The 25180-nt window shown below is 52.1% G+C and overlaps 1 protein-coding gene and 1 long non-coding RNA gene across 2 annotated transcripts; one reads left to right on the top strand and one right to left on the bottom strand.

The window, feature by feature from the left end:
- The first annotated feature begins 676 nt into the window (after positions 1-676).
- On the top strand, positions 677-1778 carry LOC122109596. The gene is made up of 3 exons (XR_006147716.1): positions 677-752; positions 842-876; positions 1257-1778. It is a non-coding gene; the product is annotated as an uncharacterized LOC122109596 (long non-coding RNA).
- A 10469-nt stretch (positions 1779-12247) lies between these two features.
- Fmod (fibromodulin) lies at positions 12248-22991 on the bottom strand. The gene is made up of 3 exons (XM_042682343.1): positions 22839-22991; positions 19288-20282; positions 12248-14002 (listed from the first exon to the last, which is right to left on the bottom strand). The coding sequence occupies exons 2-3, from the start codon at positions 20273-20275 to the stop codon at positions 13851-13853; spliced, it is 1140 nt and encodes a 379-aa protein (XP_042538277.1). The 5' UTR covers positions 20276-20282; positions 22839-22991; the 3' UTR covers positions 12248-13850.
- Positions 22992-25180: the final 2189 nt, after the last annotated feature.

Below are 25180 nucleotides of genomic sequence, written 5' to 3'. Positions count from 1 at the left end.
TCCACCTTCCATCCTTTCTTATTCCTTTTGCTAGGTAGACTGTGTCCTCCTCCATCTCAGCCCCTGTCTTGGAGTTGCTGGTATCCTTCCTTCCTGGGTGCCTTACAACAACTCCTCCTTTCTTCTTTCTCCTTCTTCTTCTTCTTCTTCTTCTTCTTCTTCTTCTTCTTCTTCTTCTTCTTCTTCTTCTTCTTCTTCCTCCCTCCCTCCCTCTCTCTCTCTCTCTCTCTCTCTCTCTTCTTTTTCTTTTTCTTTTTTTCTTCCTGCTTACTAGGCTGGGAAGGCGGAGGGGCCAAAGCAGGAGAAGGCCTATTAGCCTTCGCCCCCGGCAGCTGAGCCAGGGAAGAAAGGAACTGAATAGAGACAGTTGGGTTGGCAGCCCTCCAGCCCAGCTCCTGCGTTTTGAATAGCACCCCATGCCAGGGCTGCGGCTGGGTGTGGGGGAGGCTTAGGGGCATTTAATTATTTAAAGGTCTCAATAAAAGGAGCTTAGTCTCTGGGGGAGGAGGAGGACGGGCAGATGGTGTACCCCAGGAGCTGAAAAACTGATGCAGGCTGGGGATGGGAAGGGGGAGGTGGGGGGGGGAGGAAAGAGGAAGAGGGAGAGGGAAGTGAAATCTGGACTGGTCTCTAGAAGTAACCTGAGACCTTAGGTTCTCAGCTTCTTTTTCCTATACCCCTGCCTGCCTCTCCCCAACTTCTGAGTTGGTGTCTGCTCTGTTTTGGAAATAGACCAAAAGTTGTGAAGTATGGTGTGTGTGTGTGTGTGTGTGTGTGTGTGTGTGTGTGTGTGTGTGTGTGTGTGTGTGTGTGAATACTTCACCTTTCTTCTGTTATTTAGGGATGCTCAAGTGACCAGACTGGACAGATAGAAAGGTAATTTTTTTGCTGGGGGGGAGGGACGCTGGTCCTAGGGCTTGAACTCAGAGCTGAGCACTGTCTTTGAGCCTCTTTGTGCTCAAGGCTAGTGCTCTCTACCACTTGAGCCACAGTATCACTTCCAGCTTTTTCTGAGTAGTTTATTGAAGATAAGAGTCTCACAGATTTTTCTGTCCGGGCTGGCTTTCAACTGCAATCCTCAGATCTCAGCCTCCTGAATAGCTAGGATTACAGGTGTGAGCCATGATGCCTGGCAGATGGAAAGTTGTTTTTTTAAGCTGTCTTCAATATATACATTTGTGGGAACTTAATATGAAAACCACCATTTTATTTGGTTTCATATATATAGATATTTAATTTATGTATTTATTTTGCAGTGCTGGAGATTGAACCCAGGGCCTTGTGCATGCATACTAGGCAAGCATTCTACCACTGATCTACCCACTCCCGAGCCTGGCATAGGGTAAGGTCGAACAGTCAGTCTGTTGGAAGTCTAGAGAAGGCAGAGCATGGCATAGCAAGCCTTTCTTCAAAGGGCAACTTGTTCTTGACAAGACTGTAGGACGGGCTCCATCTTGAAGAACAGGACTGGGACGGTGTTCGATGGTCAAGCTAAATGGCCAGGAGGCTTGCAGTTTGTATCTCTTGCTTGCTGGGGCCTATTTTCACTCTTTGCCCCTTCAAGTCTGCCCACCGGGTCACTTGGTCACCAAAGGGACACTGCCAGTTAGTGATAACATCTTTGCAGCCTCCATGTGAGGCTGTCTGCACCATCGCCCCGTGGCAGCTCTCTCCCGGAGTGCGGGAGAGGGTGGCGTGGCCACTGCCGTGTCGGGGACAGCTATAGTCCCGGCTGCTTGCAATCGGAGCTGCCAGGGAGAGGGGCGGGAGAGGGGGCCGGTGGGGCGGTGTGGGCCGGCAGATGTCTGGCTCCCTCCCTTACCAGGATGTGGGCTGAGCCCCGGGCCACCCACCCACCTACAACTCTCAGTCCCCGCCCCCCCCCAAGCAGCTGGCTGGGATTTAATGCCTCCAACCCCGCTTGCAAATCTGCTTTCCTCGCTCAGCAACCACACCGGCGCCTGGGCTCCACCCTGTCTGGGGGGCGGGGGAAAGCCACACCTTGGCAACAAGCTTTTGATTGGCTGGCCCCGGAGAGAGCTGGCCAATCACAGATTTCCTGGAGGGGCGGCGTTTGGCCCAGAACTGGGCAGCCAGGGAAGCCGGGGATGGGGTGGGGGCCCGGGGTGGCTCACCAGGGTGCCTTTCTGCAGGACGGGGAGGTGGGGTTGGGGGTGACGGGGAGCAGCTGCAGCAGCGGATCCCTGCCCTCCATCTGCTGCCCGGGATCCCAAGTCCCTAAGGCTTCAGACGTCCCCCGCTTCCCAGGCTTTCTCCCCAGATGGAGCCCAGCCCTTTCTGGAGCAATCTGGAGGTTCTGGGTTCTTGGCCTTGTAGCTACTCGTTCCAGTCCTCCTTCTAAGACCCTCTGGATTGGGGGCATTTCTCTCCCCAGGTTCTCTCCTTCGCCCCGCTTCCTTTTTTTCTGCACTCCGGCGTGTTGGCGCCCTCCTAGGGCAGCCATTCCTCCAGCTCTGGTCTCATCCCGTCGTTTTCCATCGGCCTCATTATGGGCACCAACCTCTGCCCTCCAAAGGAGAACACAGATTGTGAACTTCGTAGAAGAAGGTGCCCTGTGTAACGTTGTCCTCTGATCTTCTTGCACCTAGATAGGCTCAGAATTCAGCATAAGCCTGGAGAGGTACCAGGATTGGCCAGCAGTCTCTGTCACTTACTACTGCTGTTACCTTGGGCAGTTAACTTCGCTGAGCCTTGGGTTTTGTTTGTTTTTCCTATAAACATATGAGTGATAAATAATATCTCTGTGCGAGAGAGAGTCGATCACTGGATCACTTGGCTGCCCAGCATGGAGGAACATTGGAGGACCCGTCAACAGATCACCACTCAAAATCTCAAGTATGGCTTCTTTCCACAGTGAAGTTGAAAGACTGGAATTCGAAGACCATCTGTATAAAAACACTTGGACCTCAGAGAAGTTACTGAAAAAGGAGGGCCAGGTGCGGTGGCTCACCCCCTCCTAGCTACTCAGGTGACTGAGATCTGAGAATCTCAGTTCCAGCCTGGGCAAGGAAGTCTGTGAGACTCTTATCTACAATTAACTACCAGAAAACCATAAGTGGATCTGTGTGGCTCAAAGTGGTAGAGCACTAGCCTTGAGTGAAATCGCTCAGTAACAGTGCTCAGGCCCTGAGTTCAAGTCCCATGGTTGACAAGAAGAAGGAAAAGGAGAAAAGGAGGAGGAAGAACAATGTGTTAGTATGTGTTAAATCTGTAGGGCAAAAACATGCCTCTTGTTATAGTTCTTTCTGCACTTCATTGTAGGCTTGAACTAGCTCTTAATAATAGGAATAATAATAATGGGAAGATGTGGGGTGTTTTCTGTCTATGCACACCCGTCAGGAGGTCCCCCTCTTTCTCAGGCAATATCTGTGGATCATTGTCTTGCTGGGGTGTTACCCACCTGGACAGCCTGCGGCAGTGGGGCCTGGGCTTGAGCACTTGGTTCAAATAACATCCCAAGGCCCTGGGAACATCCATCTGGCATCCTCTATGAAGCCTCTCCATCTGCCTTACTTAGCAAAGTCCCTGTGAGATGGAGTTGTTGGTTGAACAGTATCTCCTCAAACCCATAGCTCTACTTCCAGCTTTTATGCTGGTTAATTGGAGGTAAAAGTCTCTCAGTTTTGAACTTCAGATCTGTTCTTCTTGAGTAGCTAGGATGACAGGTGTAGTGTAAGCCCCCCCCCCCAAGTATGATCTTATTTGTAAACAGGATCTTTGTAAACGTAATTATCCAGGCTCAAGATGAGATCATAACAAATGAGGGAGGGGCTTAAATCCAATGAGTAACGTGCTTGTGAGAAGTGATTACCCAGGAAGACAAAGCGAAGGTGGCCACGTGAAGATGGGGGCAGAGATTAGAGTGATGCTCCTTCTAGCCAAGAACACCAGGAGACGCGAGGAGGCAGCAAGGCTTCTTCCTAGAGCCTTCAGAGACAAGCATGGCTCGGCCAGCACCTTGAGTTTTGGGCCTAAGCCTCCAGGGCAAGGCAGAGCCTCAGCTTTGAAAATTGTTCTTAGCCCCCTGGTCTGTGGGTATTTTGTGAGGAACCTCTCTGTCTTAGAACACTCACACATTATTCTGCAGATTTGAAACGTGTTTCAAAGCAGCGCCAGCTTTCACAATAAAGTATTTGTGGATCAAGAGGAGGCTGGCATTTGTGTGACGTCTGTCCTCATGTTTACACAGACACTCTACCCCTCCTCTGGGCTTTCTCTCACCCAGCTCCACAGCTGTCATGGTGGCTGGTGGACGGACAAATAAACCTCCTCAACCCCCGCCCCCCTCGTGCACATTTCCTGAAAATCTGCCATTTGGTTGGGTTCTCAGCATCTGGGTCCTTCATTTATGATGGGGCCTGCCCAGCACCTGAGTGACAGCCCGAAGCCTGCTGTGGAGAGAGTCAGATGCTCATTCCCCATCTCGCTTGCTGGCCGGCCATAGACACATGGCTTGCTTCTGCCTGCTGGACCTGGAATTGGAAGTCTGCAAAGCAAGCGTAAGGGGCAACCTGAAAGATCCCTTTGCTGAGTCCCATGAATTAGCTGAAAGTCCCTCACCCCGAGTCCATGCCTTTTGATCTGAGCTATTCTCTGCTGCAGGCCCTCGGCGATCACCTTGTTACCAGGAGGAAAGAGAAGGTTCAGTGGCGGCCATCTTGTGTGGAAGGCCAACGGCCCCTCAGACAAGCAGTGTCTTCTTTATAACAACTTCTCCAGAACTCCTCCAGAGACAAAAACCAAGCTCATGGGCAACCAGGCCTCATACCTGAGACCCGGGACTGTTTTAGCTCTGCAAACCCTTCCCACGCCCTGTCCTCAAATCCTATTTAATCTGAGCCAATGTCTGAAGATGGCTGGCTGAAGATGTACTGAAGTGCTGTCTTCCTATGGCTGCCATGTCATAAATCTCCCTTCTCTGTCTGTGCGTTCCCAGGTCTCTTTTATTTGCCATGGCGGGGGGTGGGAAGGTAAGAGGGGAGGGGGCAGTGGCTGGACCTAACCTGAGATTCCTGGACTTTGGGCCAAGTCTAAAAACCTAGTTTCACAAGGCCTTGCAGACCGTCCTGGTGTGCTATGTGCTTCTCAAGGATCACCTCTGTGCTCTGCTGCATTGGGTTCTCGTGGGGTTCTTGTGGCTCAACCTTGGCATTGTTTCTGCCCACATGCCCTTCCAACTGAGATTTTGTGAGCGCCCCTCTTTCAAGAAACAATTAACAAACACATGAATTTGCTTTCTGCATAAATCAGCTAACTTCGTTCTCTGTGTGGAGCACCCTGAGCCCTGGGTCTGACACTCGACTCCTCCCGCCATCTAGTGGTCTTACTGGAAAACGGTCCTCGCTGATGGTTCGTCTCAGACTTGTCAGGGCACAAATGTCAGAAAATACTGCTTTATAATCCCATAAAGATATAGGTGTATTTTGAAATGTGTCATATTTTTTTGGCTCAGAAACATGCTCAGTGAGATGTTTGCATTGCTTTCTTTTTTGTGGAGCTGCTGGGACTTGAACTCAGGGTCTTATACTCTGTCTTGTTTTTGTTTTTTGTTTTTTCTCTTTGCTCATGGCTCTCTACCCTTTGAGCCACACCTCCAGTTCTAGCTTTTTGCTGGTTAATTGAAGAGTCTCTCAGATTTGTCTGCCCCAGCTGGCTTTGAACCACAGACTTCAGATCTCAGCCTCCTTTTCTAGGATTGCAGGTGTGAGCCACTGGTCCCTGGCTCATTATACTTTTCATGTGCCTCTTTGTCTGGGAGTCTCCACCTGGGAGGATGGACCAGGAAATAGCACCTAACTAAAAGTCCTCAGGGCTGTGCAGGGCCCTTTCCCATGAGACCATAACGATACCCCTCTGAGCCGGCTGCTGGGCCCCTCACCTACGGCCTACATAGATCTGGTGTGATGTGGAGCCTGGGTTTCTGGCTCCTGCGATAGCTCCCTGTGCAGCCTGCCATAGTTGGCTCTTCTTGCTGTTTCTGGAACTGCTTCCAAGTCTGGCGCTCATGGTAAGATTCTGTTATTGTCCCAGCCTGTCTTCAGAGTCCAATTTTGCCAAGACCTCAGGCTCCACACAGTATCTGTTCAGGGCCCTGCCTGCATGGAGGGTTAAAAGCAAGGGAAGAACGCCAGGGCAAGCCAGGTGGTTGTTTTTCTGCATCTGGTAGATTTTAAAGAAGGTTTAAGACTCAACTTACCCTCAGCTTTCCACGATCGTGTGTGTGTGTGTGTGTGTGTGTGTGTGTGTGTGTGTGTGTGTAGGTGGGTCTTGTGGTGTCTCTGACCCACTTCCTGTTATTATTTCCTAAACTGGGTCAGGTGTAATTCTGTTCTTTTTACCCCGAGTGCATCTGGCGCAGGAACCTTGGTGGGGAGCACGCACTCCTCTCGGTGTTTACAGTTCCTCGGGCCCCGCGTGGCCGGGTGTGGTCCCGCCAGGCTGCTGAGTTCTTTTGTCCATCCTAACCTGTCTGCACTAGTTTCTCCTTTCTTCCAGCTTCCCGGGACAGACACTCCAGCGAGGCCTTCCTTCCATCTATTGTGTCCATCTTTCTGGTTCCTGGTATAGGCTTTGTCCCAGGGGCATGGACTAGTTTTCTAGAATGACTGCTGCTCTGGACCTGGGGCCTGCCACGGGGCAGAGTAAGGTGTTCGTTCCCGGGGGAGGCCGGGTCCCTCAGAGGCTCAGCTGTTGGTGGGAGCCGTGTCCCCCAGCTCCCCAGCTTCGTGTCGGTTGGGGAAAGAGGTTCAGAGTGTGGCTGCTTGGGCTCAGAGCTGGTGGGGAGGGTGGCTGCAGAGAGAGGGGTCTCCTGTAGCCTCCCTGCCACCGGGCTGCCATCCTGACGCCCTCTTTAAAAAATGAACGAAGAAAAGAGGCAGCCATTTTGTGTCCACGCTTTATCTAGCACTTACTTCGGATGAGACTCAGCTTTTTGCTTGCAAGGCAGGCGCTGCCTCAGACCCCCCCCCCGTCCCAGCCGCTTCTCACTGGTTGTCGTTGAGATGGGGGTCTCACTTCCTGCCCACGTGCGCGCCTGCACGGTCATCTGCTCACTCTGGGCTCCCCTTGTTGGGGTGATAGGCATGCGCCACTGCACCCAGCCTCCCTCTGTGGAGAAGGAGTCGCAAAGATTTTTCTTCTCAAGTTGGCCTTGAACCCTGATCCTCCCATTGTCAGCCTCCCTAGCAGCTAGGATTATACGTGTGGGCCACTGGCACCCAGACTTGTTTGGTTCTTTCATCAAACTGCCTGTTGGGTTTTGAATGGAGTAGGTATTTTTAAAAATTTATTTTGTTTCTTTATTTCTTTATTTTGGTCAGTCGTGGAGCCTGAACTCTGGGCCTGGGCGCTGTCCCTCAGCTCTTCAGCTCAAGGCTAGCGCTCTACCACTTGAGCCACAGCCCCACTTCTGGCTTTTTCTGTTTATGTGGTGCTGAGGAATCGAACCCAGGGCCTCATGCATGCAAGGCGAGCGCTCTACCACTGAGCCCTGGACTAGGTATTTTTAAATTGTTAAGACAAAATGAATTTTGGTTATTATCTCTGTCAAACTCCATGGCAATTACCTTGAGACTTGCCATTCATTCTTTCCTACACTAAATGCACGAGTTCCCAACTCACTGTCTGACCCAAGGGCTGCATTGAGTAGTCTATGGAATGGCTATTCCTATGGAGAGAGAGAGAAAAAAAAAACCCACAACTTGCCTTTTCTTCTTGCTTTCTCTCTGTGACTGAATTTCCTCCTCCTCCTCTCAATCTCTGTTTCTCTCTCTGGTGCCAATTTTGAGGCTTGAACTCAAGAGCCTGGACACTATCCCTGAGCTTCTTTGCTCAAGGATAGTACTGTACCATTTGAACCACAACTCCACTTCCAGCTTTTTTGGTGTCTTACAAGCTTTCCTGCTGGCTGGCTTTGAACCATGATCCTCGGATCTCAGCCTCCTGAGTAGCTGGGATTACAAGTGTGAGCCACTGGTGCCTGGAAGTTTCTTTTCTATCTTGACTTGGAGAGGGGTCATGACTTTGTATGGGAAGACCTGTCTGTGCTTTGCATACATTGAACTGAAATTTGGCATACGTTCAACTATAAAGAGAGCTGCAGGCTTTGCTACCAGATGACATCATAGATATTTTTATATCCACTGCAGTAATTGAAAATTCCTCAATGCTCCATTTGCACTCAAAGCCTTGAAGTGACCACGATTAATAGGCAGTAGTTACATTTTGCTCCTTGTTGTACTCATAAAGAAATGTATATATTACTATATCAAAATTTCACCTATTTCAATAACTGCATTTCAAGGTAATTAGTTTGTGCTTAGTCCTATGCATTGTAGTTGTGTGTGTGTGTGTGTGTGTGTGTGTGTGTGTGTGTGTGTGTATGCATGCGTGTGTGGGCCCCATTACTGGGGCTTGAAATCAGGGCCTCTTACTTGGCTTTTTTGTTGTTGGTGGTGGTGGTAGTGGTTGTGGGCCTTAAACGCAGGGCCTGAGCACTGTCCTTGAGCTCTTTATGCTCAAGGCTAGCACTCTACTACTTTGAGCCACAGCGCCACTTCTGGTTTTCAGGTGGTTAACTGGAGATAAGAGTCTCATGAACTTTTCTGCCTGAGCTGAGCTATCTTCAAACTCTGATCCTTAATTCTCAGTCTCCTGAGTAGTTAGGATTACAGGTACAAGCCAGCACAGGCTGGTTTATGAATTGTAATTTATACCTTCATAAACATTCTAAAGTGCTGTTGCTAGCTATAGTTTGCTTTTTTATAATTTAATTTTTTAGTTATTATAAAGGTGATGTATAGAGAGGTTACAGTTATATAAGTCAGATAAAGAGTATATTTCCGTTTTCCCCTCCCATCCCACCCACAAGCTGTGTAGTTCATTTTCAACACAGTGTCTAGTGAATACCACTGCTGCCTCCATTTCTGTGGCTTTACACTCCCAAAGCCTCGTATGCTTTTTGAAATTCAGTTTTCTGGAAGCACGTGTTGGTGAGCTGGCTGGAGGGTAAGGGCAGGAGGTGAGGAGAATGAGCTCTATTGTGTAGTGTTGCGGCTCTGGTACTAGAACCTACTTCACCTCCAGGTGCCGGTGACTTTCTTATCCTCCCAGATAATTGAAAGAAAACATAGGGAGCGGGCAGCATGAAAACCAGCTCAAAAACATATTACTGCCTGTAAAGATTTCTTGTCAAGAGATCTGGGATTGTTTTTTTGGTTGATGGAAGCCACTGCCAATGGTTGAAGAACTGTCATAAAATTGCAACATTTGGCCATAGACTATGTATGGCATGGGAAGATGATTTCTGTTTATGAAATATATGTAGAAAATTTCAGAAACGAAAACAAAGCCATGCCCAAATAATCAATTCAACGGAAAACCTGTTGAGGTCAAGCCTGGCGCCCTGTGATCTTCCACCCCCAGCACTCGAGAAGGAGCGTTAGAGGCTGGCTGGAGCTACAGAGGGAAGCCCTGTCTCAGGAAAAGGAAAACCCAACAAATGCAAAAACAAGAATATTCTGAGAATCTGAACATGGTAGCGGTCACCTGTAGTCTCCCTATTCAGGAGGCTGAGGTAGGAAGATCACTTGAGCCCAAGAGTTGGAGGCTGGCCTAGATGATACAGCAGGCCTCTTGTCACAGAAGCAAACAAACCAACAAAGCTCCCCAGACTCCAAGAAGATATCCACAGGCCTCCTGATCCACAGCACACAAAGGTCAGGACTCCTGGGCTCGCCAGGCCTCCCCTGCCCTGCCTAGGAGCAGGCTGGGAGAAGGCTGAATCCCTAGAAGGGTTGGGGAAAGGCTCTAAGGGTGCAAAATGAGATGCTGCCCCCTGGTGGCCAGAAAGCAGAACGATGAGGCTGGACATAGGGCAGGCATGTTCAAATTTAGATTCTGAAAGATGATAATAAAAGCAGTAGGTGCTTTCACCTCTGCTTGCGGCTCCAGCTTCATTATTTAAGATTCCCCCCTTGTTCTCCATTCCATTTTCTTTGTCCAAGAGTCCCGATTGCTCTGTTCCAGCTGCTGTTTATCCCCACTTTCAGGCTCTGCCCCTCTGCTGTGTTACCTGCCCAGTCCCACAGCTCAGAGTTTCATGCCCTGGTTCTTGGCAGTCCTCCTGAAGAAGTGTGCTCATCTTCCCAGCCTTTTCTCCTCTCTCTCTCTCTCTCTCTCCCTCTCTTTTTCTCTCTCTCTCTCTGTGCTTTCCCCTCTCTACTCTTTCTCATGTGTGTGTGTGTGTGTGTGTGTGTGTGTGTGTGTGTGTGCATTTGTGTGTGCCCACATATCAGTCTTGAACTCAGGGCCTGGGCACTGTCCCTTAAATTCTTTTTTTTGCTGAAAGCTAGCACTCTACCACCTAAACCACACCTCTACTTCTGGCTTTTTGCTGGTTAATTGGAGAGAAGAGTCAGACTTTTCTGCTCTGGCTGGCCTTGAACAGTGATCCTTTCATTTCAGCCTTCTTGTGGCTAGGATTACAGTGTGAGCACCAAACACCCCGCTCTTGCCAGCCGTGTCTCAGTGTTCAGCACACCACACGCGGGGCGGGCTTTGTTGTTCAGAGTCTGTCACTTTGGTGGGCCAGGGCTACTTGCCTTTGTTCTCTGAGGTTTGTTCTCCATTGCCCTCCCAGCGGCCTGCCTCACACTTACTGATGGACAGTAAATTTTAATTAGAAAATTCACAAAAGATTGTGAGTGCTAGAGAATAGATTTAGGTCCCTCTTGTAAAAAAACCAACAACCCATACTCTAAGCCATAGGAGCTCATGCCTATGATCCTAGTTGCTTAGGGAGCTAAGATATGAGAATCATGGTTTGAAGCCAGACTGAGAAGATAAAATGGAGAGATTCTTACCTCCAAGTAACCAGCAAAAAGCTGGAAGTGGCAGTGTGGCTCCAGTGGTAGAACATCAGCCTTGAATGAAAAAGCTAAGTGAAAGGTAATGTCCTGAGTTCAAGTCCCAGTACTGGTATATGCACACACACACACACACACACACACACACACACACACACACACACACACACACACACACACACCCTTTCTGTTTGCAACAGCCCATCTATCCTCAAGCCTCCCACTTGTCCTACTAAGTCATGATCCCAGGGCCTTCAGGAAGCCCAGTAAAAACAATCAGGCAGGCTAGGACAGGCTGCTCTCTAACTGGGTGGCCTCAGCCACTTTGTTCCTCAGTTTCCCTTTGGGTAAAATAGTAAATGACTATACCTTCTGCATAGGAGGCCCACAGAAGTCAACAAGGTGAGTTAATGTACCCAAAGCCTCTATCTACTGGTATCCTCAGAAAAGAGGCAGCAGAGCCTGAAGGATGCTCCCTTCTTGTCTCCTCTGGGGTGAAGCACTGAATGGAGAGCCAGGGCACAGCCCTGCGGCAGGGTCGGGCTCTTCCTCATCCTCCTCCCACTCTGTCTTGGTTGGGATGGTTGCGACGGCTGAGGGAGTGATAAGAAGCAAAACCCAAGGCCAAGGACTGCACTCTGTGTAGTGTGGTAATTCCCTCCCACTTCTCTCCAATGCCGAGGGGCTCAGCTTGCTGCCCAGGAGAAAGGACTGTGGCCATGGTATGGCTCTCTTCTGATGATCCAGACAATCACAGTCAGATTTGTGTTCCCTGCATTAAGAAGGAATTAATTGTGACACTCATGAAACACTAGGTTTGGGATTAGTACTGGGTCAGTGGTAGTTGTCATTTCCCTGACAGAAGATAGCAGATTATCCTGAAAGTGCGAGCCCAGTCTGTCCTCCTGGCTTCCATGGCATCTGCTAAGCACCTAGCCCATCTGGCTGGAGGAAAGAACCCAGGGGCCACCACACTGCTGCTCTTCCAACTGGGCTTGGCTGTCGTGGGCTGCCTTCAGTTCCACACTGCAGCCACAAGAGGGCAGCAGTGGTTAAGACACAATATCCAGGGCCAGAATTACTGGATGGACGAGAGAGAATGGTGGAAGAGGAAAAAAACGTTAGAATGTCTGCAAAGAAAAAGCCAGTCAGCTCGTCAAGGGAGAACTTAAAAGAAAGGCACATGTTGGTAGTGGAATTGAAGTTAGGCTCACAGACAGACTTTCTGTTTACCAACTTGAGCTTTTATACATGAAGTTCGTAGTGACATCTTCCCAAACAGAATAGAAAGCTTGCCCAGCCCGAGCTGGGGGTGTGTGCACGCGGTCCCTGCCTGTGGCCAATAACTCCACTCCTAACCATGCACTCGTAAAATAACTTTATTGGTCAGGTTAGCCACCACGCATGCCTTTCCTGTAATGAGAATCCTTTATAATAAGGGACATGATGGTGTCCACATGCAGATGCTTTCTGAAGAGCAGGCGTCGCCCTGGGCCTCAGAGCTCCCGGTTGAAATGAGCTGGTTTGGCTTTTGTAGATTTCAGGGTCTGGAGTCAAGAAGGAAGTCTAGGATCCCCCTCTCCCTTTCCCTCCTCTCCTTCTTCCCTTTCTGGAGAAGCTGCTGATGAGCAGACACTGGATAGGGGTGTCCTGGTGTCGGGGTGGGCTGCACTGGGGTTGAATGTCCCCCGTGGGTCCTCACCCCTGGCTCCCCAAGATGACTGAACCCCATCATTGCCCAGAGGAACAGATGGGTTCAGCCCTAGCAATATTACATTTCAGAACTGAGGGGAAATAAGTGCTTTCCAGCCAAGCGAGGAAGAGAAAAGAGCATCTTGGTAATGAAGGTGTGGAAGCAAAGAGGGCTGCTGAGCCCTGCGAGCGCTCTGGGCAGAGCTGGTACTTTGAACTCTGGCCTTAGGAAAATCAGTTCACAGAGAGGAACTCCTCCCCCCCACCCCACCCCGTTCTTTGGGCCCCCGGGGGGCATGTTGGGAACTGGCTGGGGTCTGTCTCTCCTTTCAGCGTATCAGACCTTCCTGCTTAGATGAAAAGAATAGCCCGTCTTTTCCCATGCTTTTGAAAACCACACGGCCTCCATCTTTGAGGCTAGACATCTAAGCGGGGAAGCGGAGCCTGCGGGCAGGATGAAACACTACGACAGTCCTGTAGTTCAGCTAATTGGCCCTGGGTTCTGAATCAGTGACCGCCAGTCTGGCCTCTCCCCCTTAGAAGTCAGACCTACCTTTCAAAGAACCGCCCAGCGGCTAAAATAGAACCTCATAAAGGGATCCTAGCCCAGGGTCGTGGTCCCTCCTGTATCATCAGCCTGTGACCAGTGACACCCCACTAGTGATGGGCTGATCTGGTGGCTTTCCATGGGGACTCTCCATGCCCGCTCAACTTCAGAGGAAAGGGGAGGGTCTCCTCACTGGCGGCTAGGCAGCCCTCATGCCTTGGGGTCTCCTGGCTGCTCAGGCAGGGACAGAAGAACAGGAGGAGGAGGAGGAGGAGGAGGAGGAGGAAGAGGAGGAGGAGGAGGAGGCTGGGCCAGAGTATTTTGAGGAGTGATCAATGGGAGCACAGGGCTGCCGGGAGGGAGAGCCAGAGATTGCTTGCGAAGTGCGGTTATGCGCTAGATGGCTCAAGCGACTCTTACACGGCTGTGCCTTGAATTCATCTGCGAGAACTCAACAATCGTGAGATTTCTGGGGCCAGGGCTTCTTAGGATAATTCCATCTGCTCCCTTTCTTGTCACTGGGGTACAGACGGTGTTTGCTGACACCCTCAGCCAGAAGCCTGTCCAGCCCCTGATCCCACCTAATTCCACCTACAGGGAAGAGGTCGAAGAGGAGCCCACGGATTGCTGTCCCAAGACTGTCCCAAACCTCCCAGCAAAAGCCAAACCAGCAAGCTGAATGCAGTGGGTGTGGTGGGGCTGCGGGTCAGGGCTGGGGCCGGGACTCAGATCTCGATGAGGCTGGCCAGGCGCAGGCAGAGGGGGGCGTCCACCGGCATGGCGCTGCGCTGGATCTCATTGCCGTCCAGACGCAGCACCTGCAGCTTGGAGAAGTTCATCATGTCCACCACCGTGCAGAAGCTGCTGATGGAGAACTCTGGGGAGACAGGATTCCAGATCACAGACCGAACAGTGTGTGTGTGTGTGTGTGTGTGTGTGTGTGTGTGTCTGTCTGTCTGTCTGTGTGTGTGTCTGTGTCCCAGGCTTGAGCTCAGGGTGCTGTCCCTCAGCCTTTTTTCCCTTTAAGGCTAAACCACTCTAGTTCTTGGAGCCACAGCACCGTTTCTGGTTTTCTGGTGGTTAATGGCAGATCGGAGTCGCATGGACTTTCCTGCTTAGGCTGGCTTTCCAACATGATCTTCAGATCTCAGCCTCCTGAGGAGCTGGAAGTGCAGGCCCAAGCCCCTGTGCCGTGCCCGGCTGAGGTCGGGGGAGTTGATGTGTCTCAGGATGGGATGTACCTGGCACAAAATGGGCTCAGGGCTAGGGACAGGACAGGGGCTGTGCCTGCGGCTTCTGCAGCTCAGCTTCTTCTTAGCTCACGGACTGGTGAATGTCCTTGAGTATCCGGCCAGAACTTGACTTGTGTTGTTTTGTTTTGTGTTTTTTTTCTGTGTATGGGCAGCAGAGGGAAGTAGAGGCTCACCCGAGCTTTGAAGTGCTCGATTGCTTTTAGAGAGGGAGAGAGCTTTGCTGAATTGCTTTGAGAGGGAAGATGGGAAATGGAGGGGCTTAAATCCTAAATATCTCCTGCCACTTTGCAGACAGAGAAAGTGGCAGGAAATTAAAGACAGAAAACCCTGGGCTGAGAGACAAGACAAGCTGTGTGTGCCAGAACCGAGAGGAAGTTGCCAGTCTGTCTTGAGTACCTGTCAGAGCCGTGAGCCAGGCTCTGAGGGGAAAGAAGGCTGGAAACCCAAGCTGCTTGCTTGTCCTACTGGTGTTCTGCCGCTTGAGCCACGCCTCCAGTCCTGCTTTTTGCTGGCTATTGTGGTGATGGAATCTTAACCACTTTTCTGTCTGGGTTGACTAGGTGACAGGCATAAGCCACCAATGCCTGGCTACATCTATCTTACATTTACCTTAGTTAAGACTCTTAGTTAAGTTATCCCCCCCCCCCAACCTGCATAGCTAGAGTTCGGTCTACAGAGTCAGTGAGGGCTGGAGCAGCAACACCAGTGCTGAACTCTTCAGCGTGGGGTGGGGCCGTGGGGTCTGGAGGGGCAGCTGTGAGGCAGGCCAGAGCCAGAGCTGCGGCTGGCCTGTGCCCCCCAAGTGTCCTTTAGTCTGCAAAGGGCGGTGATCTATCTGGAGGTGGTGGGAGCTGGAGGAAGGTTCTGGTAGCCATGGAGGAGGGTGTGAGCATGAAAATGGAGGCGTAGAGGGCTCGGATAGGTCGAGGAAGAGTGTTTGATTGAAATCAGCAGTATCCGGCGAGTTGTTACATAGTCTAGGCTGGCCTTGAACTTGTGATCCTCCTTCCTCTGCCCCAGTGTGCTGGGAATCTAGGCGTGCTTCACTAAGCTTGGCCTGGCATTGCCAGATGTGTTCAGTCTCTGTGAAGAATGGGCTAAAATATGACTGGGAGAGACTGAGGCAGATTAACCCACCCAGAAGGCCCAGCATGCATACCCCAGGAGCCCAGGAGGCGATTCACGTGGATGGGTGGGCAGGTGGGGTGAGCAGGGTGGTGGTGGAGACCTGGAATTTGTGGATGTTTTTCCCAGGGGGGCAGATGCGGTGAGCAGTTGGGGGTGGGGTGTAGTCAGGGGCTGGGTCTGTATCGTTCAAGTCAACAGCAGCTCTACAGAGGCTGAGCTGGAGCTGCAGACCTCAGACCGTCTGCTGAGGTTCTTCCCCCGCCCCCATTCCAGTGGTGGGCACATCAGCATGGTCTGCATTTGAGGAACTAGACACACAGCATCGATAGACCCACCACACTGGGCATTGGGACAGAGAGACACCCCTCCCTCCCCCAGTCTTCCCCATACCCAGGAATAGTGCAGGGCCAATATTTTCCAGCTCAGATGAAATACTGACATAAGTCTTTCCACATTCCTCCGGCAACCCGCCCAGCTGTCCTGGGGTCACTGCTTCTGAATGACTTTCCTGATGCTGCTGCCTGGCTGGTGCCAGGCTGGAAAAACTGAGGCGGACTCTGGAGGGAGAGGGAGGGGACGGAGGAGGGGGCTGACCAGTCCCGCTGGCAGGCCTGGAGCACGCAGGTGTTCCCCACCCCCTGGCTGCCGTGGAGAGGCTGCCCTGGGAGCCCAGACAGAGCTGGGGCAGGGGCTGTGTCCTGCAGGGGTCTGAGTCAGGGAAGTCTGGCTCTAGGGCCTTTGAAGCTGAAGACAGGAGTTCTGGGCTTGACACTATAGAGTCTGGGTGACCTGGAGAGATGGCTTCTCCTTCTCTGGCCTCAGTTTCCCCATCTTTCAAGGGGAGGGGGAGAACATTTTAAAAAACAATGAAATTGTCAACAAGAACTGTCAGATTGTCCTCCTTCCTTCCTTCCTTCCTTCCTTCCTTCCTTCCTTCCTTCCTTCCTTCCTTCCTTCCTTCCTTCCTCCTCTCCTCTCCTCTCCTCTCCTCTCCTCTCCTCTCCTCTCCTCCTCTCCTCTCCTCTCCTCTCCTTTCTTGCTACACTGAGGTTGGGATTCAGGGATTCATCTTGCTAGGCAAGTGCTCTCGCATTGGAGCCACATCTCCAGCCCAGATGTGTCTTCTTCAAAGTGGGAAGGAAGCCGAATGGTTACCATGTATTGTTTTTACAATGATGTGCCGGGACCCAGGAGCAAGCGCTTGGCATAGATCAGTTTCTTGCTTTCAGGATGGGTAAGGCCTTGGAGTTGTTTTGCTAAAAGAGAAGATGGAGTGTGGGGTGGGGACAGGACAACCAGGGAAGGAATTAGACAAATTTTGGGAAGGGGAAGCATGGGACACTTTCAGGTTGTCTGAATGGACAACTTTTTTGCAGGGGATGCTTCTCGAAGCAGTTCATTTTCCAACCTGCTTGTGGGAGGGGCAGAGCACTTTGTGATTGACCTGCAGTTGTGTTCCATAGGAGGGCAGGAGTGACAATACGCTGTGACAAACTGTCTCTTACACCATGCCATCTTTCTCTGCTTCTGTAGTTAGACTTCAAAAGGCGAGGGACTCGTGTGTGTGTGTGTGTGTGTGTGTGTGTGTGTGTGTGTGTGTGTGTGTGCCGGTCCTGGGGCTTAAACTCAGAGCCTAGGTGCTGTCCCTTAGCTTCTTTTGCTCAGAGATAGAACTCAACCTCCAGCCACAACTTCACTTCTGGCTTTTTGCTGGTTAAGTGAAGACAAGAGTCTCATGGACTTTTTTGCCCGGGGTTGGCTTTGAACTGCAACCTTCAGATCTCAGTCTCCTGGTTAAGCCAGATGTGAGCCAACACACCCTGCACTGAGAGACTCTGTGGTAGGGAAGCCGCTGTTTGATGTTTCTTTTTCAGGGTTAAACTTGTATGAAGCTCAGCCTTCCTTCCTTCCTTCCTTCCTTCCTTCCTTCCTTCCTTCCTTCCTTCCTTCCTTTCTTTGTTTCTTTCACTGGGTCTTCAATTTAGGGCCACAAACTTGCTAGTCAGTTGCTTTTTTTTTTTTTTTTTCTTCTTCAGCACTGGACTTGAACTCAGAGCCTCAAACTTGCTAGCCAGTTGCTTAGCAAGAGCTTTGAACTTGCTTTAGCACCTGAGCCAACACCCCCAGGAGGGGCATTCAGAACAGGTGGCAGGTGTCTGAGAGGCCAGATGTAAAGTCATGGGGAAATGTAACGCTTTCCCAGCATGCAACATCTCTAAGGACCCTCAGCCTTATCCCAGGAACAAGAACACCTCAAAGAAAGAGAGGCTTTAAACTAAACTCAGTTTGGCGTGTAATTGATAGCATCTTGACGCTCAGATGAAAGGGTCAGACAGCCAGCACCCACCTTGCTGCCCCGCCTCGGCCTCCATATTCCTCTTGGAGGCCAGCCTCTCTCTAGTTCCTTCCTAAAGGATTGATCTGGGGACAGGCCTCCTCTCTCCTGGTGTGCTTTCCAGTACCTTCCTTCTCAGCAGGCCATACTTCAAAGCTCTCTGCATGGTCATTAACAGTGCTCCCTCCTGGGAGAGCCAAGGACTTTGACCCAGAAGCCAGGAGGTTGAATGCTATGCTGGCTCAGAGCCTTCTAGCAGAGAGGAAAGCATGTGGGTGTGGGGGGGGGGGTCATGTAAGCCTGGGGTGGAGGGTATCTAAGCAAGCTCTGAACACGGATTTGAGAGGAAGGCAGCGGGAAAGCCGCACTTCCATCTGGGATGCACGTGACCTCAGAGCTGCAGAGAGACAGCTGTTATGCAGCTGCAGACAGGCCCAGAGGAGAGCAGGTGAACTGTGCCCCCACCCACAGCCGGGCTGCCCGGAGGACCTCGGCCCGCACACCTGGGGCTCCTTGGACTCCAGGAGAACTGGCCAGAGCCAGCTCTGAGAGCAGCACATATTTATACACCAGCTGTTAAGTTTAAACACACACACACACACACACACACACCCCAAAACAGGAAAGCAGGGCTGACCACAGCTCTTCCATGCTTAGCTCTTCTGGAAAGCCCTCTTCTGAGCCATCCCGCTCCCTACCGAGCGCCTTAGCTGTGGATAAGGGATGAGTGTGCACTTCCTGCAGCTCTTGTGCAAGTCTGTGGCTTATGGTTCAGGGTGATTGCCTGCTTTCTTTTCTTTTCTCTTTCCTTCCTTCCTCTCTCCCTCCCTCCTTCCCTTCCCTTCCTTCTCTCTTTCCCTCCTTCCCTCCCTTCTTTCCTTCCTTCCTTCATTCCTTCCTTCCTTCCTTCCTTCTTCCTTCCTTCCCTCCCTCCTTCCCTCCTCTCTTTCTTTCTTTCAAAAGCCACGGGGCTTGCAAGAACTCTAGCTCTGGCGCTGTCCCTGAGCTCTTCAGCTCAAGGCTAGCACTCTACTACTTCAGCCATGGCGCCACTTCCAGCTTTTTCTGTGTATGTGGTACTGAGGAATCCAACCCAGGGCTTCATGCATGCTAAGCAAACACTCTACCAAAAAGCTACATTCCCAGCTTTCTTTCTTCCTTTCTCTTAGTGGTATTGGGAATTGAACGCAGGACCTCTTGCTCCCTAGATAAGCATTCTACCACTTGAGCTACTCCCCTCTCCAGCCCTTTTCTTTGTATTTTTGCCTTTTTAAGGTCTTACTATCTTTGCCGGGGCTGACCTCAAGCTCCTGATGGTCCTACCCAAGTGGCTGGTATGACAGGCATGTGCCACCACGCCCACCTTCAGGTTGCTTCATTTATACCCTTCGTTCTGCTGTGTCTATTTCCACTCCCTCCACCCCCCCTGCCCTGCCAAGGCCTCACCGTTAATCCTGTTGCCTTGGAGGTACAGGTTCTCCAGGTTGGTGTTGACTGGGGGGATCTTCTGGAGCTGGTTGTAGGACAGGTCAAGCTCCAGGAGACTGCTGGAGTTGAAGGTGTTGGTGGCCAGGCCGCTGTTGGTGAGACTGTTGTGGGACAGGCGCACGTACAGCAGCTTGGGCGACCCCCGGAAATAGCTGTCGGGCATGGTGTAGACGTTGTTGTGCTCCAGGTACAGCTGCTCCAGGGCGGAGGGCAGCCCGTCGGGCACCCTGCGGAGGTTATTGTAGCTGAGGTCCAGCAGGATGAGGGAGCGGAGGCCCCGCATGGAGCTGCCCACCTCCTGGATCTCGTTGTGCTGCAGGTACAAGGCGGTGAGGTTCTCCAGCCCCTCCAGGGCGTTGTTGGGGACCCTGGAGATCTGGTTGTGGTCGAGGTGGAGCTCCCGCAGGGAGCGGGGCAGGGGCCCGGGCATGCGGGTCAGGTTGTTGTGGTCCAGGTACAGCCGCTCCAGCTGCCTCAGCTTGGAGAAGACCCTCCGGCCCACCTTGTCGCTGGTGATCTGGTTCCCGTGCAGGGCGACCCACAGCAGGCCCGTGGCGTTGTCGAAGACGCCCTCCTGGATGGCGGCGATCTGGTTGTTCTGGAAGTAGACGTACTTCATGCGGGAGGGCACGAAGGGCAGGTACTTGAGGTTGCGGTTGTCACAGTACATGGCCGTGGGGAAGTTGGGGGGGCAGTCGCACTCGTGGGGGCAGTCGCGGGGCTCCGGGGGGGACGGGGAGCCGTAGAAGTAGGCCGGGCCCCCCTCGTCCACTCCGTAGGGGTAGGGGTAGGGCTCGGCAGGCTCGTAGGGGTAGGGGTCGTAGGGGTCATCGTAGGCCGACTGCTGGTTGCGGAGGTACTGGAACCACCAGTGCGAGTCCTCCTCGTACTGCGCCTGGCACAGGCAGCAGAGCCCCACCAGCAGCAGGAGGCCGGCCCGCTGCATCGTCGGCCTGCGGGGCGGAGAGAGGAGAGAGGGGCCTGAGCAGCCGAAGGAGGGCGCCAGGCCGGGCACATGGCACTGCCCGGGTCAGAGCTGGAGTCCTGCTCCCTTCCTACTGCTCCCTTTCCAGTGCTCCCCTCACCTGGTACTGGTTATCTGGGACCAGTGAACTGTATTCGTTCCCAGCCAGGCAGAGATGAGAAGGACGGGGAGGGAGGCCCCGGGAAGGCAGGTTCTGAGGGACCACGAGTACCCCTGAAACTGCGGAGCCGCAACCGCGAGTGTGTGCATCTGTGTGTGCACGCGTGCGGGGTGTGTGATGCTTAGAAGTGGTAGGGTTTTCTTCACGCTCCTAATCCAGCTTGGACACCTAGGGACATAATCTTTCCAAGAGTCCGAGGGACAGGCTATCTGGCTCGCTCTGTGTCTCTGGGGGACCTCCAGGAGCGGCTTGGGGCGGTGAAGGGGGAGATCTGAGGATCTGAGCTGCTTGTGGGAGATCCCTTGGTCTCATGGGTCACGGGGGCGCTGGCCGCGTGGGCAGGGAGGGCTGGGGTCCCTCCGCAAGGCCCCAGGCCACCCTTCAGTGCTGAGTGAGAAAACTCTCAGCTTCGCACTTCCTGGCTGCTCAGGTCTTCCTAGAACAGTTACAAATCCTCTCCAGCCGGGGGCGTGGCGGTGGGCATGGCACCTGTCCTCTGGATGTGTCTGGGTCACTCCCTGCCCCCCAGATGCCACTGATACTGGGGAGGAGCCACGTGACAGACAATGAATGAGCCAGGAGACTGGGCTGGAACAGCCTGGAGGTGACAGTGGGAGAAGAGGGCTGGCCTGGGGGTCGGGGGGAGCATGGGGTCTGGGATCCTCTGTGAGGGAAGCTGGCGCTATGGCAGAAGGAGGACCCAGGGTGGCACATTAAGCCTGAATACCCGACTGTGGTGCTGAATTCCCCACTGTGCACTGCGCATCCCCCATGGGCAGAGAAAACCTAGACCCAAGTAGCCCTTGCTCTGCCATTGGGCCTTGCTGGCTTTCTCCTGTGGACAGGAGACAGTGAGGAGCATAAAAGCCAGCATGTAGGTGCTGGTTGGTGGCTCATGCCTGTAATCCTAGCTACTTAGGAGGCTGAGGATCATGGTTCAAAGCCAGCCTGGGAAAGAAGAGTCCATGAGACTCTTATTGGCAATAAATACTTTGAGAAAGCCAAAGTGGCGCTGTGGTTCAAATGGCAGAGCACTAGCCTTGAGCACAAAGAGGCTCAGGGACAGCGCCTAGGCCCTGAGTTCAAGTCCCAGGACCAGCAGAAAAAAAAAAGCCAACATGGGATCTAATGCAAACTGAGCATGACCCTGACTGAGATAGCTCCTCCAAGTCCTTACTAGCCACCGTCCCCCGACCTCCCAGACCTCCCAGACCTCCACTTCCTGAAAGCAGTTCCCTTAGGCCCATGCCATCCCACCAGCCCCTGGGCTCCGGAGGAGAAGAAGCCCAGGCTCATCCTTGGGCAGCCTCTGGCCTCAAACAAAGAGCCACAGTGTTTCTGAGAAGCAGACCCAACTGCCCACTGCCTGGGCACTCTGGCGGGCCTCTGGCTCTAGCCAGGAAGAGAAGATGGAAGGCACGGCCTCCTGCCAAGAGCACATTTTTCCATGCTGCTGAGGACCAAGGTGGCTGTCTGGAGGGCTGGCACAGTGAACCTCTGTCTCCATTTCTTTTTCTTCTTCTTCTTCCTGACTGGGCACCTTGGCAGAAGAAAGCCACCTTCCTCTGGAAGATCCAGCTTTCCAGGGTTGTGTGCCCAGCTACTGTGGCTTCTCTTAGAGCCACGGCTGCTGGAAGGGCTTGGTGGGGAGCCAGGGCCTGTCCCCACCGCACCCTGTCTCCTTGGCAATGCTGCTTCAGGACCGAAATGGGCAGACTCGCCTGCACCCAGGGCCCGTACAGTGTGGCTGTCACTCGCCAGCCTCGGGGAGCTGACCCAGGAGCTCCATGCTCTTCCTCTTCCCAAAGCCAAGGAGCTCAGGATGGAAGTCATCCTCTACCCCCCCCCCCCCCAATCCATATCTCCCAGGATGTGGCCAATTTGTAATTCTTATTTTTATTCTCTTTCTTTCACCCAAGTACACACACACACACACACACACACACACACACACACACACACACACAGCCCACTCCTATACAAAACTTGCCCCTTCCAGCTACACTTGGGTACCACGACCCCTCTTTATGAGACATTGCAGGCTGAATCTGAGGCTAACTTCCAGCATGCAGATGAGATTCGTGAGTAGCTAGGGGGAAATTCTGGTGGACATCTGGTGGACATGCTTACAAACTGGAGGGTCCCAACACCCACAGAAGAGCTGCAAGGAGAGAGGCCCCATGCGGGACCCGTCTCTCTCTTCCCTTTGCTCCTCTCCACCATCCCTGGGATGATGGTCCAGGTGGTGAAGAATCATTTCTCCCTGCTAGACACCCCCCACCGTTCATTTCCTTTATTTCTTCAGTGCAGTTACAAAAAGACAAGACACCCGCCCCCCCCTCCAACTCAAATGACTGAACTTACCTCGGCTTGGAGTTTTCAAAGAGTGACCACGTCCCTCGGTCTGGCCTCCTGGGGCTGGAGGAAGAACAGAACGTGTGTGTGAGAGAGGGAGAGAGAGAGGAAGGGAGAGGTGCTGAACTGAGAGTGTGCGGGTCTGTGCCAGGCCAGGGCCCGCCCCCAAATTCCTAATCAAGTATGGTGAAGAGAGGGGCTGAGGAGCGGATTCCGGCTTTTTGTAGGGGCGGAGCTCACACTCAACTGCCGCAAAAAAGCCTTGCTGCTGGCCGCCTGAGTCAAAACCACCTCTTTCCACTCACTTATCTTCCCCTAAGCATTGGCAGCTGGGCCTCTCTCTGCTGAAGCCCTTAGTGGCGCCCCGAAGCTGTTTGTACAGTGTCTTGTGAAGCGCCTGGGTTTCGCATTAAGCCCACAAGGCAAATGTGGGAGAGGTGAGGGAGGGCCGGAGTTTGGAAGAGTCCTCTTAACTCTTTCAGCAGCTTAGGTTCCCTTAGAGAGCCTCGACTTGCCCTTCTGGTCTCAGGTGCCCCCTAGGGGCAGGCGTGAGGCTAGAACAGAGGGCACCTGAGCAGCAGCGGCTCTGGCTCCCATCTGCCTGGACCACTGAGACCTCCCTGGCCCCCACCATTGTGATCAGTGGGATCTCACATTGGCTGTTCACTTAGTCTGTACTGGCATTGAAGGCTTTGTTTTATGGGGGTGGGTGGGTAACATTTGTTGGGCTGGGCTGTAGTAAGGTCATGGCTGTGAGGCGCCCACCTGACCCAGAACACAGCTGGCACACTAGGTGGTGGAGATGGGTACCTTCCTGTCTGGTTTATAGATGCAGAATCCCTGAGCAGAGGAAGACTTGGTCAGACGCGTGGGCAGAAGCTAGGCAAGTTGAAGGGACTTTTATTTGTTTGTCTGGTCCTAGAGCTTGAACTCAGGGCCTGGGCATTGTCCCTGAGCTTTTTTGCTCAAGGCTAGTGCTTTACCACTTGAACCACTTTCTTTTCTTTCTTTCTTTCTTTCTTTCTTTCTTTCTTTCTTTCTTTCTTTCTTTCTTTCTTTCTTTCTTTCTTTCTTTCTTTCTTTCTTTCTTTCTTTTTTGGTGGTTAGCTAGAGATAAGAATTTCACTGACTTTTCCTTCCTCTGGCTGGCCTTGAACTATGATCCTCAGATCTCAGCCTTCTGAGATCCTTAGGTCTCAGCTTCCAAAGTAGCTAGGATTACAGGTGTAAGCCACCTGCGTCACAGCTCACATTCAGCCCAGCTTGAGGAGAGGAGGGATGGCAGATTACACTAATGAGACAGGTAAGCGGCAGGGGTGGGGACGAGGGATATAGTTTAAGTACACGCTTGAGACATCTGAAGGGCAGATTCAAGATAGGGAGTTGGGGAAAGTCAAGAATGACTCAGAATTTGAACTCAGGGCCTGAAGCTCTTTCCTTGTTTGTTTGTTTGTTTGTTTCTCAAAGTGGGTTCTTTACTACTTGTGCTATACCTCTGCTTCTGGCCTTTGCTTTTCTTTTTGAAGATAAAAGTTTCACAAACTTTTCTTCCTGGCCTGGCTTTAAATTGCCATCCTCAGAGCTCAGCCTCTGGAGTAGCTAGGATTATAGGTGCGAGCTGCCAGCTACAGTCTGTGTGTGTGTGTGTGTGTGTGTGTGTGTGTGTGTGTGTGTGTGTGTGTGTGGGTGTGGGTGTGGGTGGGTGGGTGGGTGTAAGCCGCTATACCCCCAGCCCTAGAATTTTAATTTGAGCAACTGGGCGGGGAAGTACCATTTCTTGACATGGGAAAGATGGAGAGGATCAGAGTTGAGTGGAAAACCGAACTTAGACTTAGGATGTGCTAAGGTAGAGGTGTTTTTTGAGCATTTGAGTGGGCATCTATGAATGCGAACTTGGAATTGAGGGCCCAGGAGGAAACACCATTAGAGTTTGGATCCCATAGGATCCTGGTAGCTTAAACAACCCATCTGTCTAAACACTCTCTTCTCAAGTAATGGGCTTATGTCAACATCAAAAAAACAGTACTTATTTTTTTAAAAAAGAAATACCAGTTGAGAAATCCTTAAATGATTTGAATTGGAAGAATTTAGCACTGCCAAGGCAGATGGCATGCTGGGGGGGGGGGGGGGGGAGGGTTTCTGCAATCAGTTTGAGCTGTTGACTTAACTTGTAGACTGTCAGAAAAGTTCTTGTCTGGAGCCCAGTCTCCTTGGGATAAAAGAAAGTTCTTCAAAAAGATGAAACAGCCTAAGCTGGGTACAGTGACTCAGATATGTGCAGTGGCTCACATCTGTCAACCTAGCTACTCAGGAGGCTGAGATCTGAGGGTCGCAGTTCAAAGCTAGCTTGG

Source organism: Dipodomys spectabilis, unplaced genomic scaffold (assembly GCF_019054845.1).
Source record: "Dipodomys spectabilis isolate Male_0828 unplaced genomic scaffold, ASM1905484v1 ptg000069l, whole genome shotgun sequence".
Classification (NCBI taxonomy): Eukaryota; Metazoa; Chordata; class Mammalia; order Rodentia; family Heteromyidae; genus Dipodomys; species Dipodomys spectabilis.
Note: the sequence above shows the minus strand (reverse complement) of the source record. Positions and strands in the feature narration are given on the sequence as shown.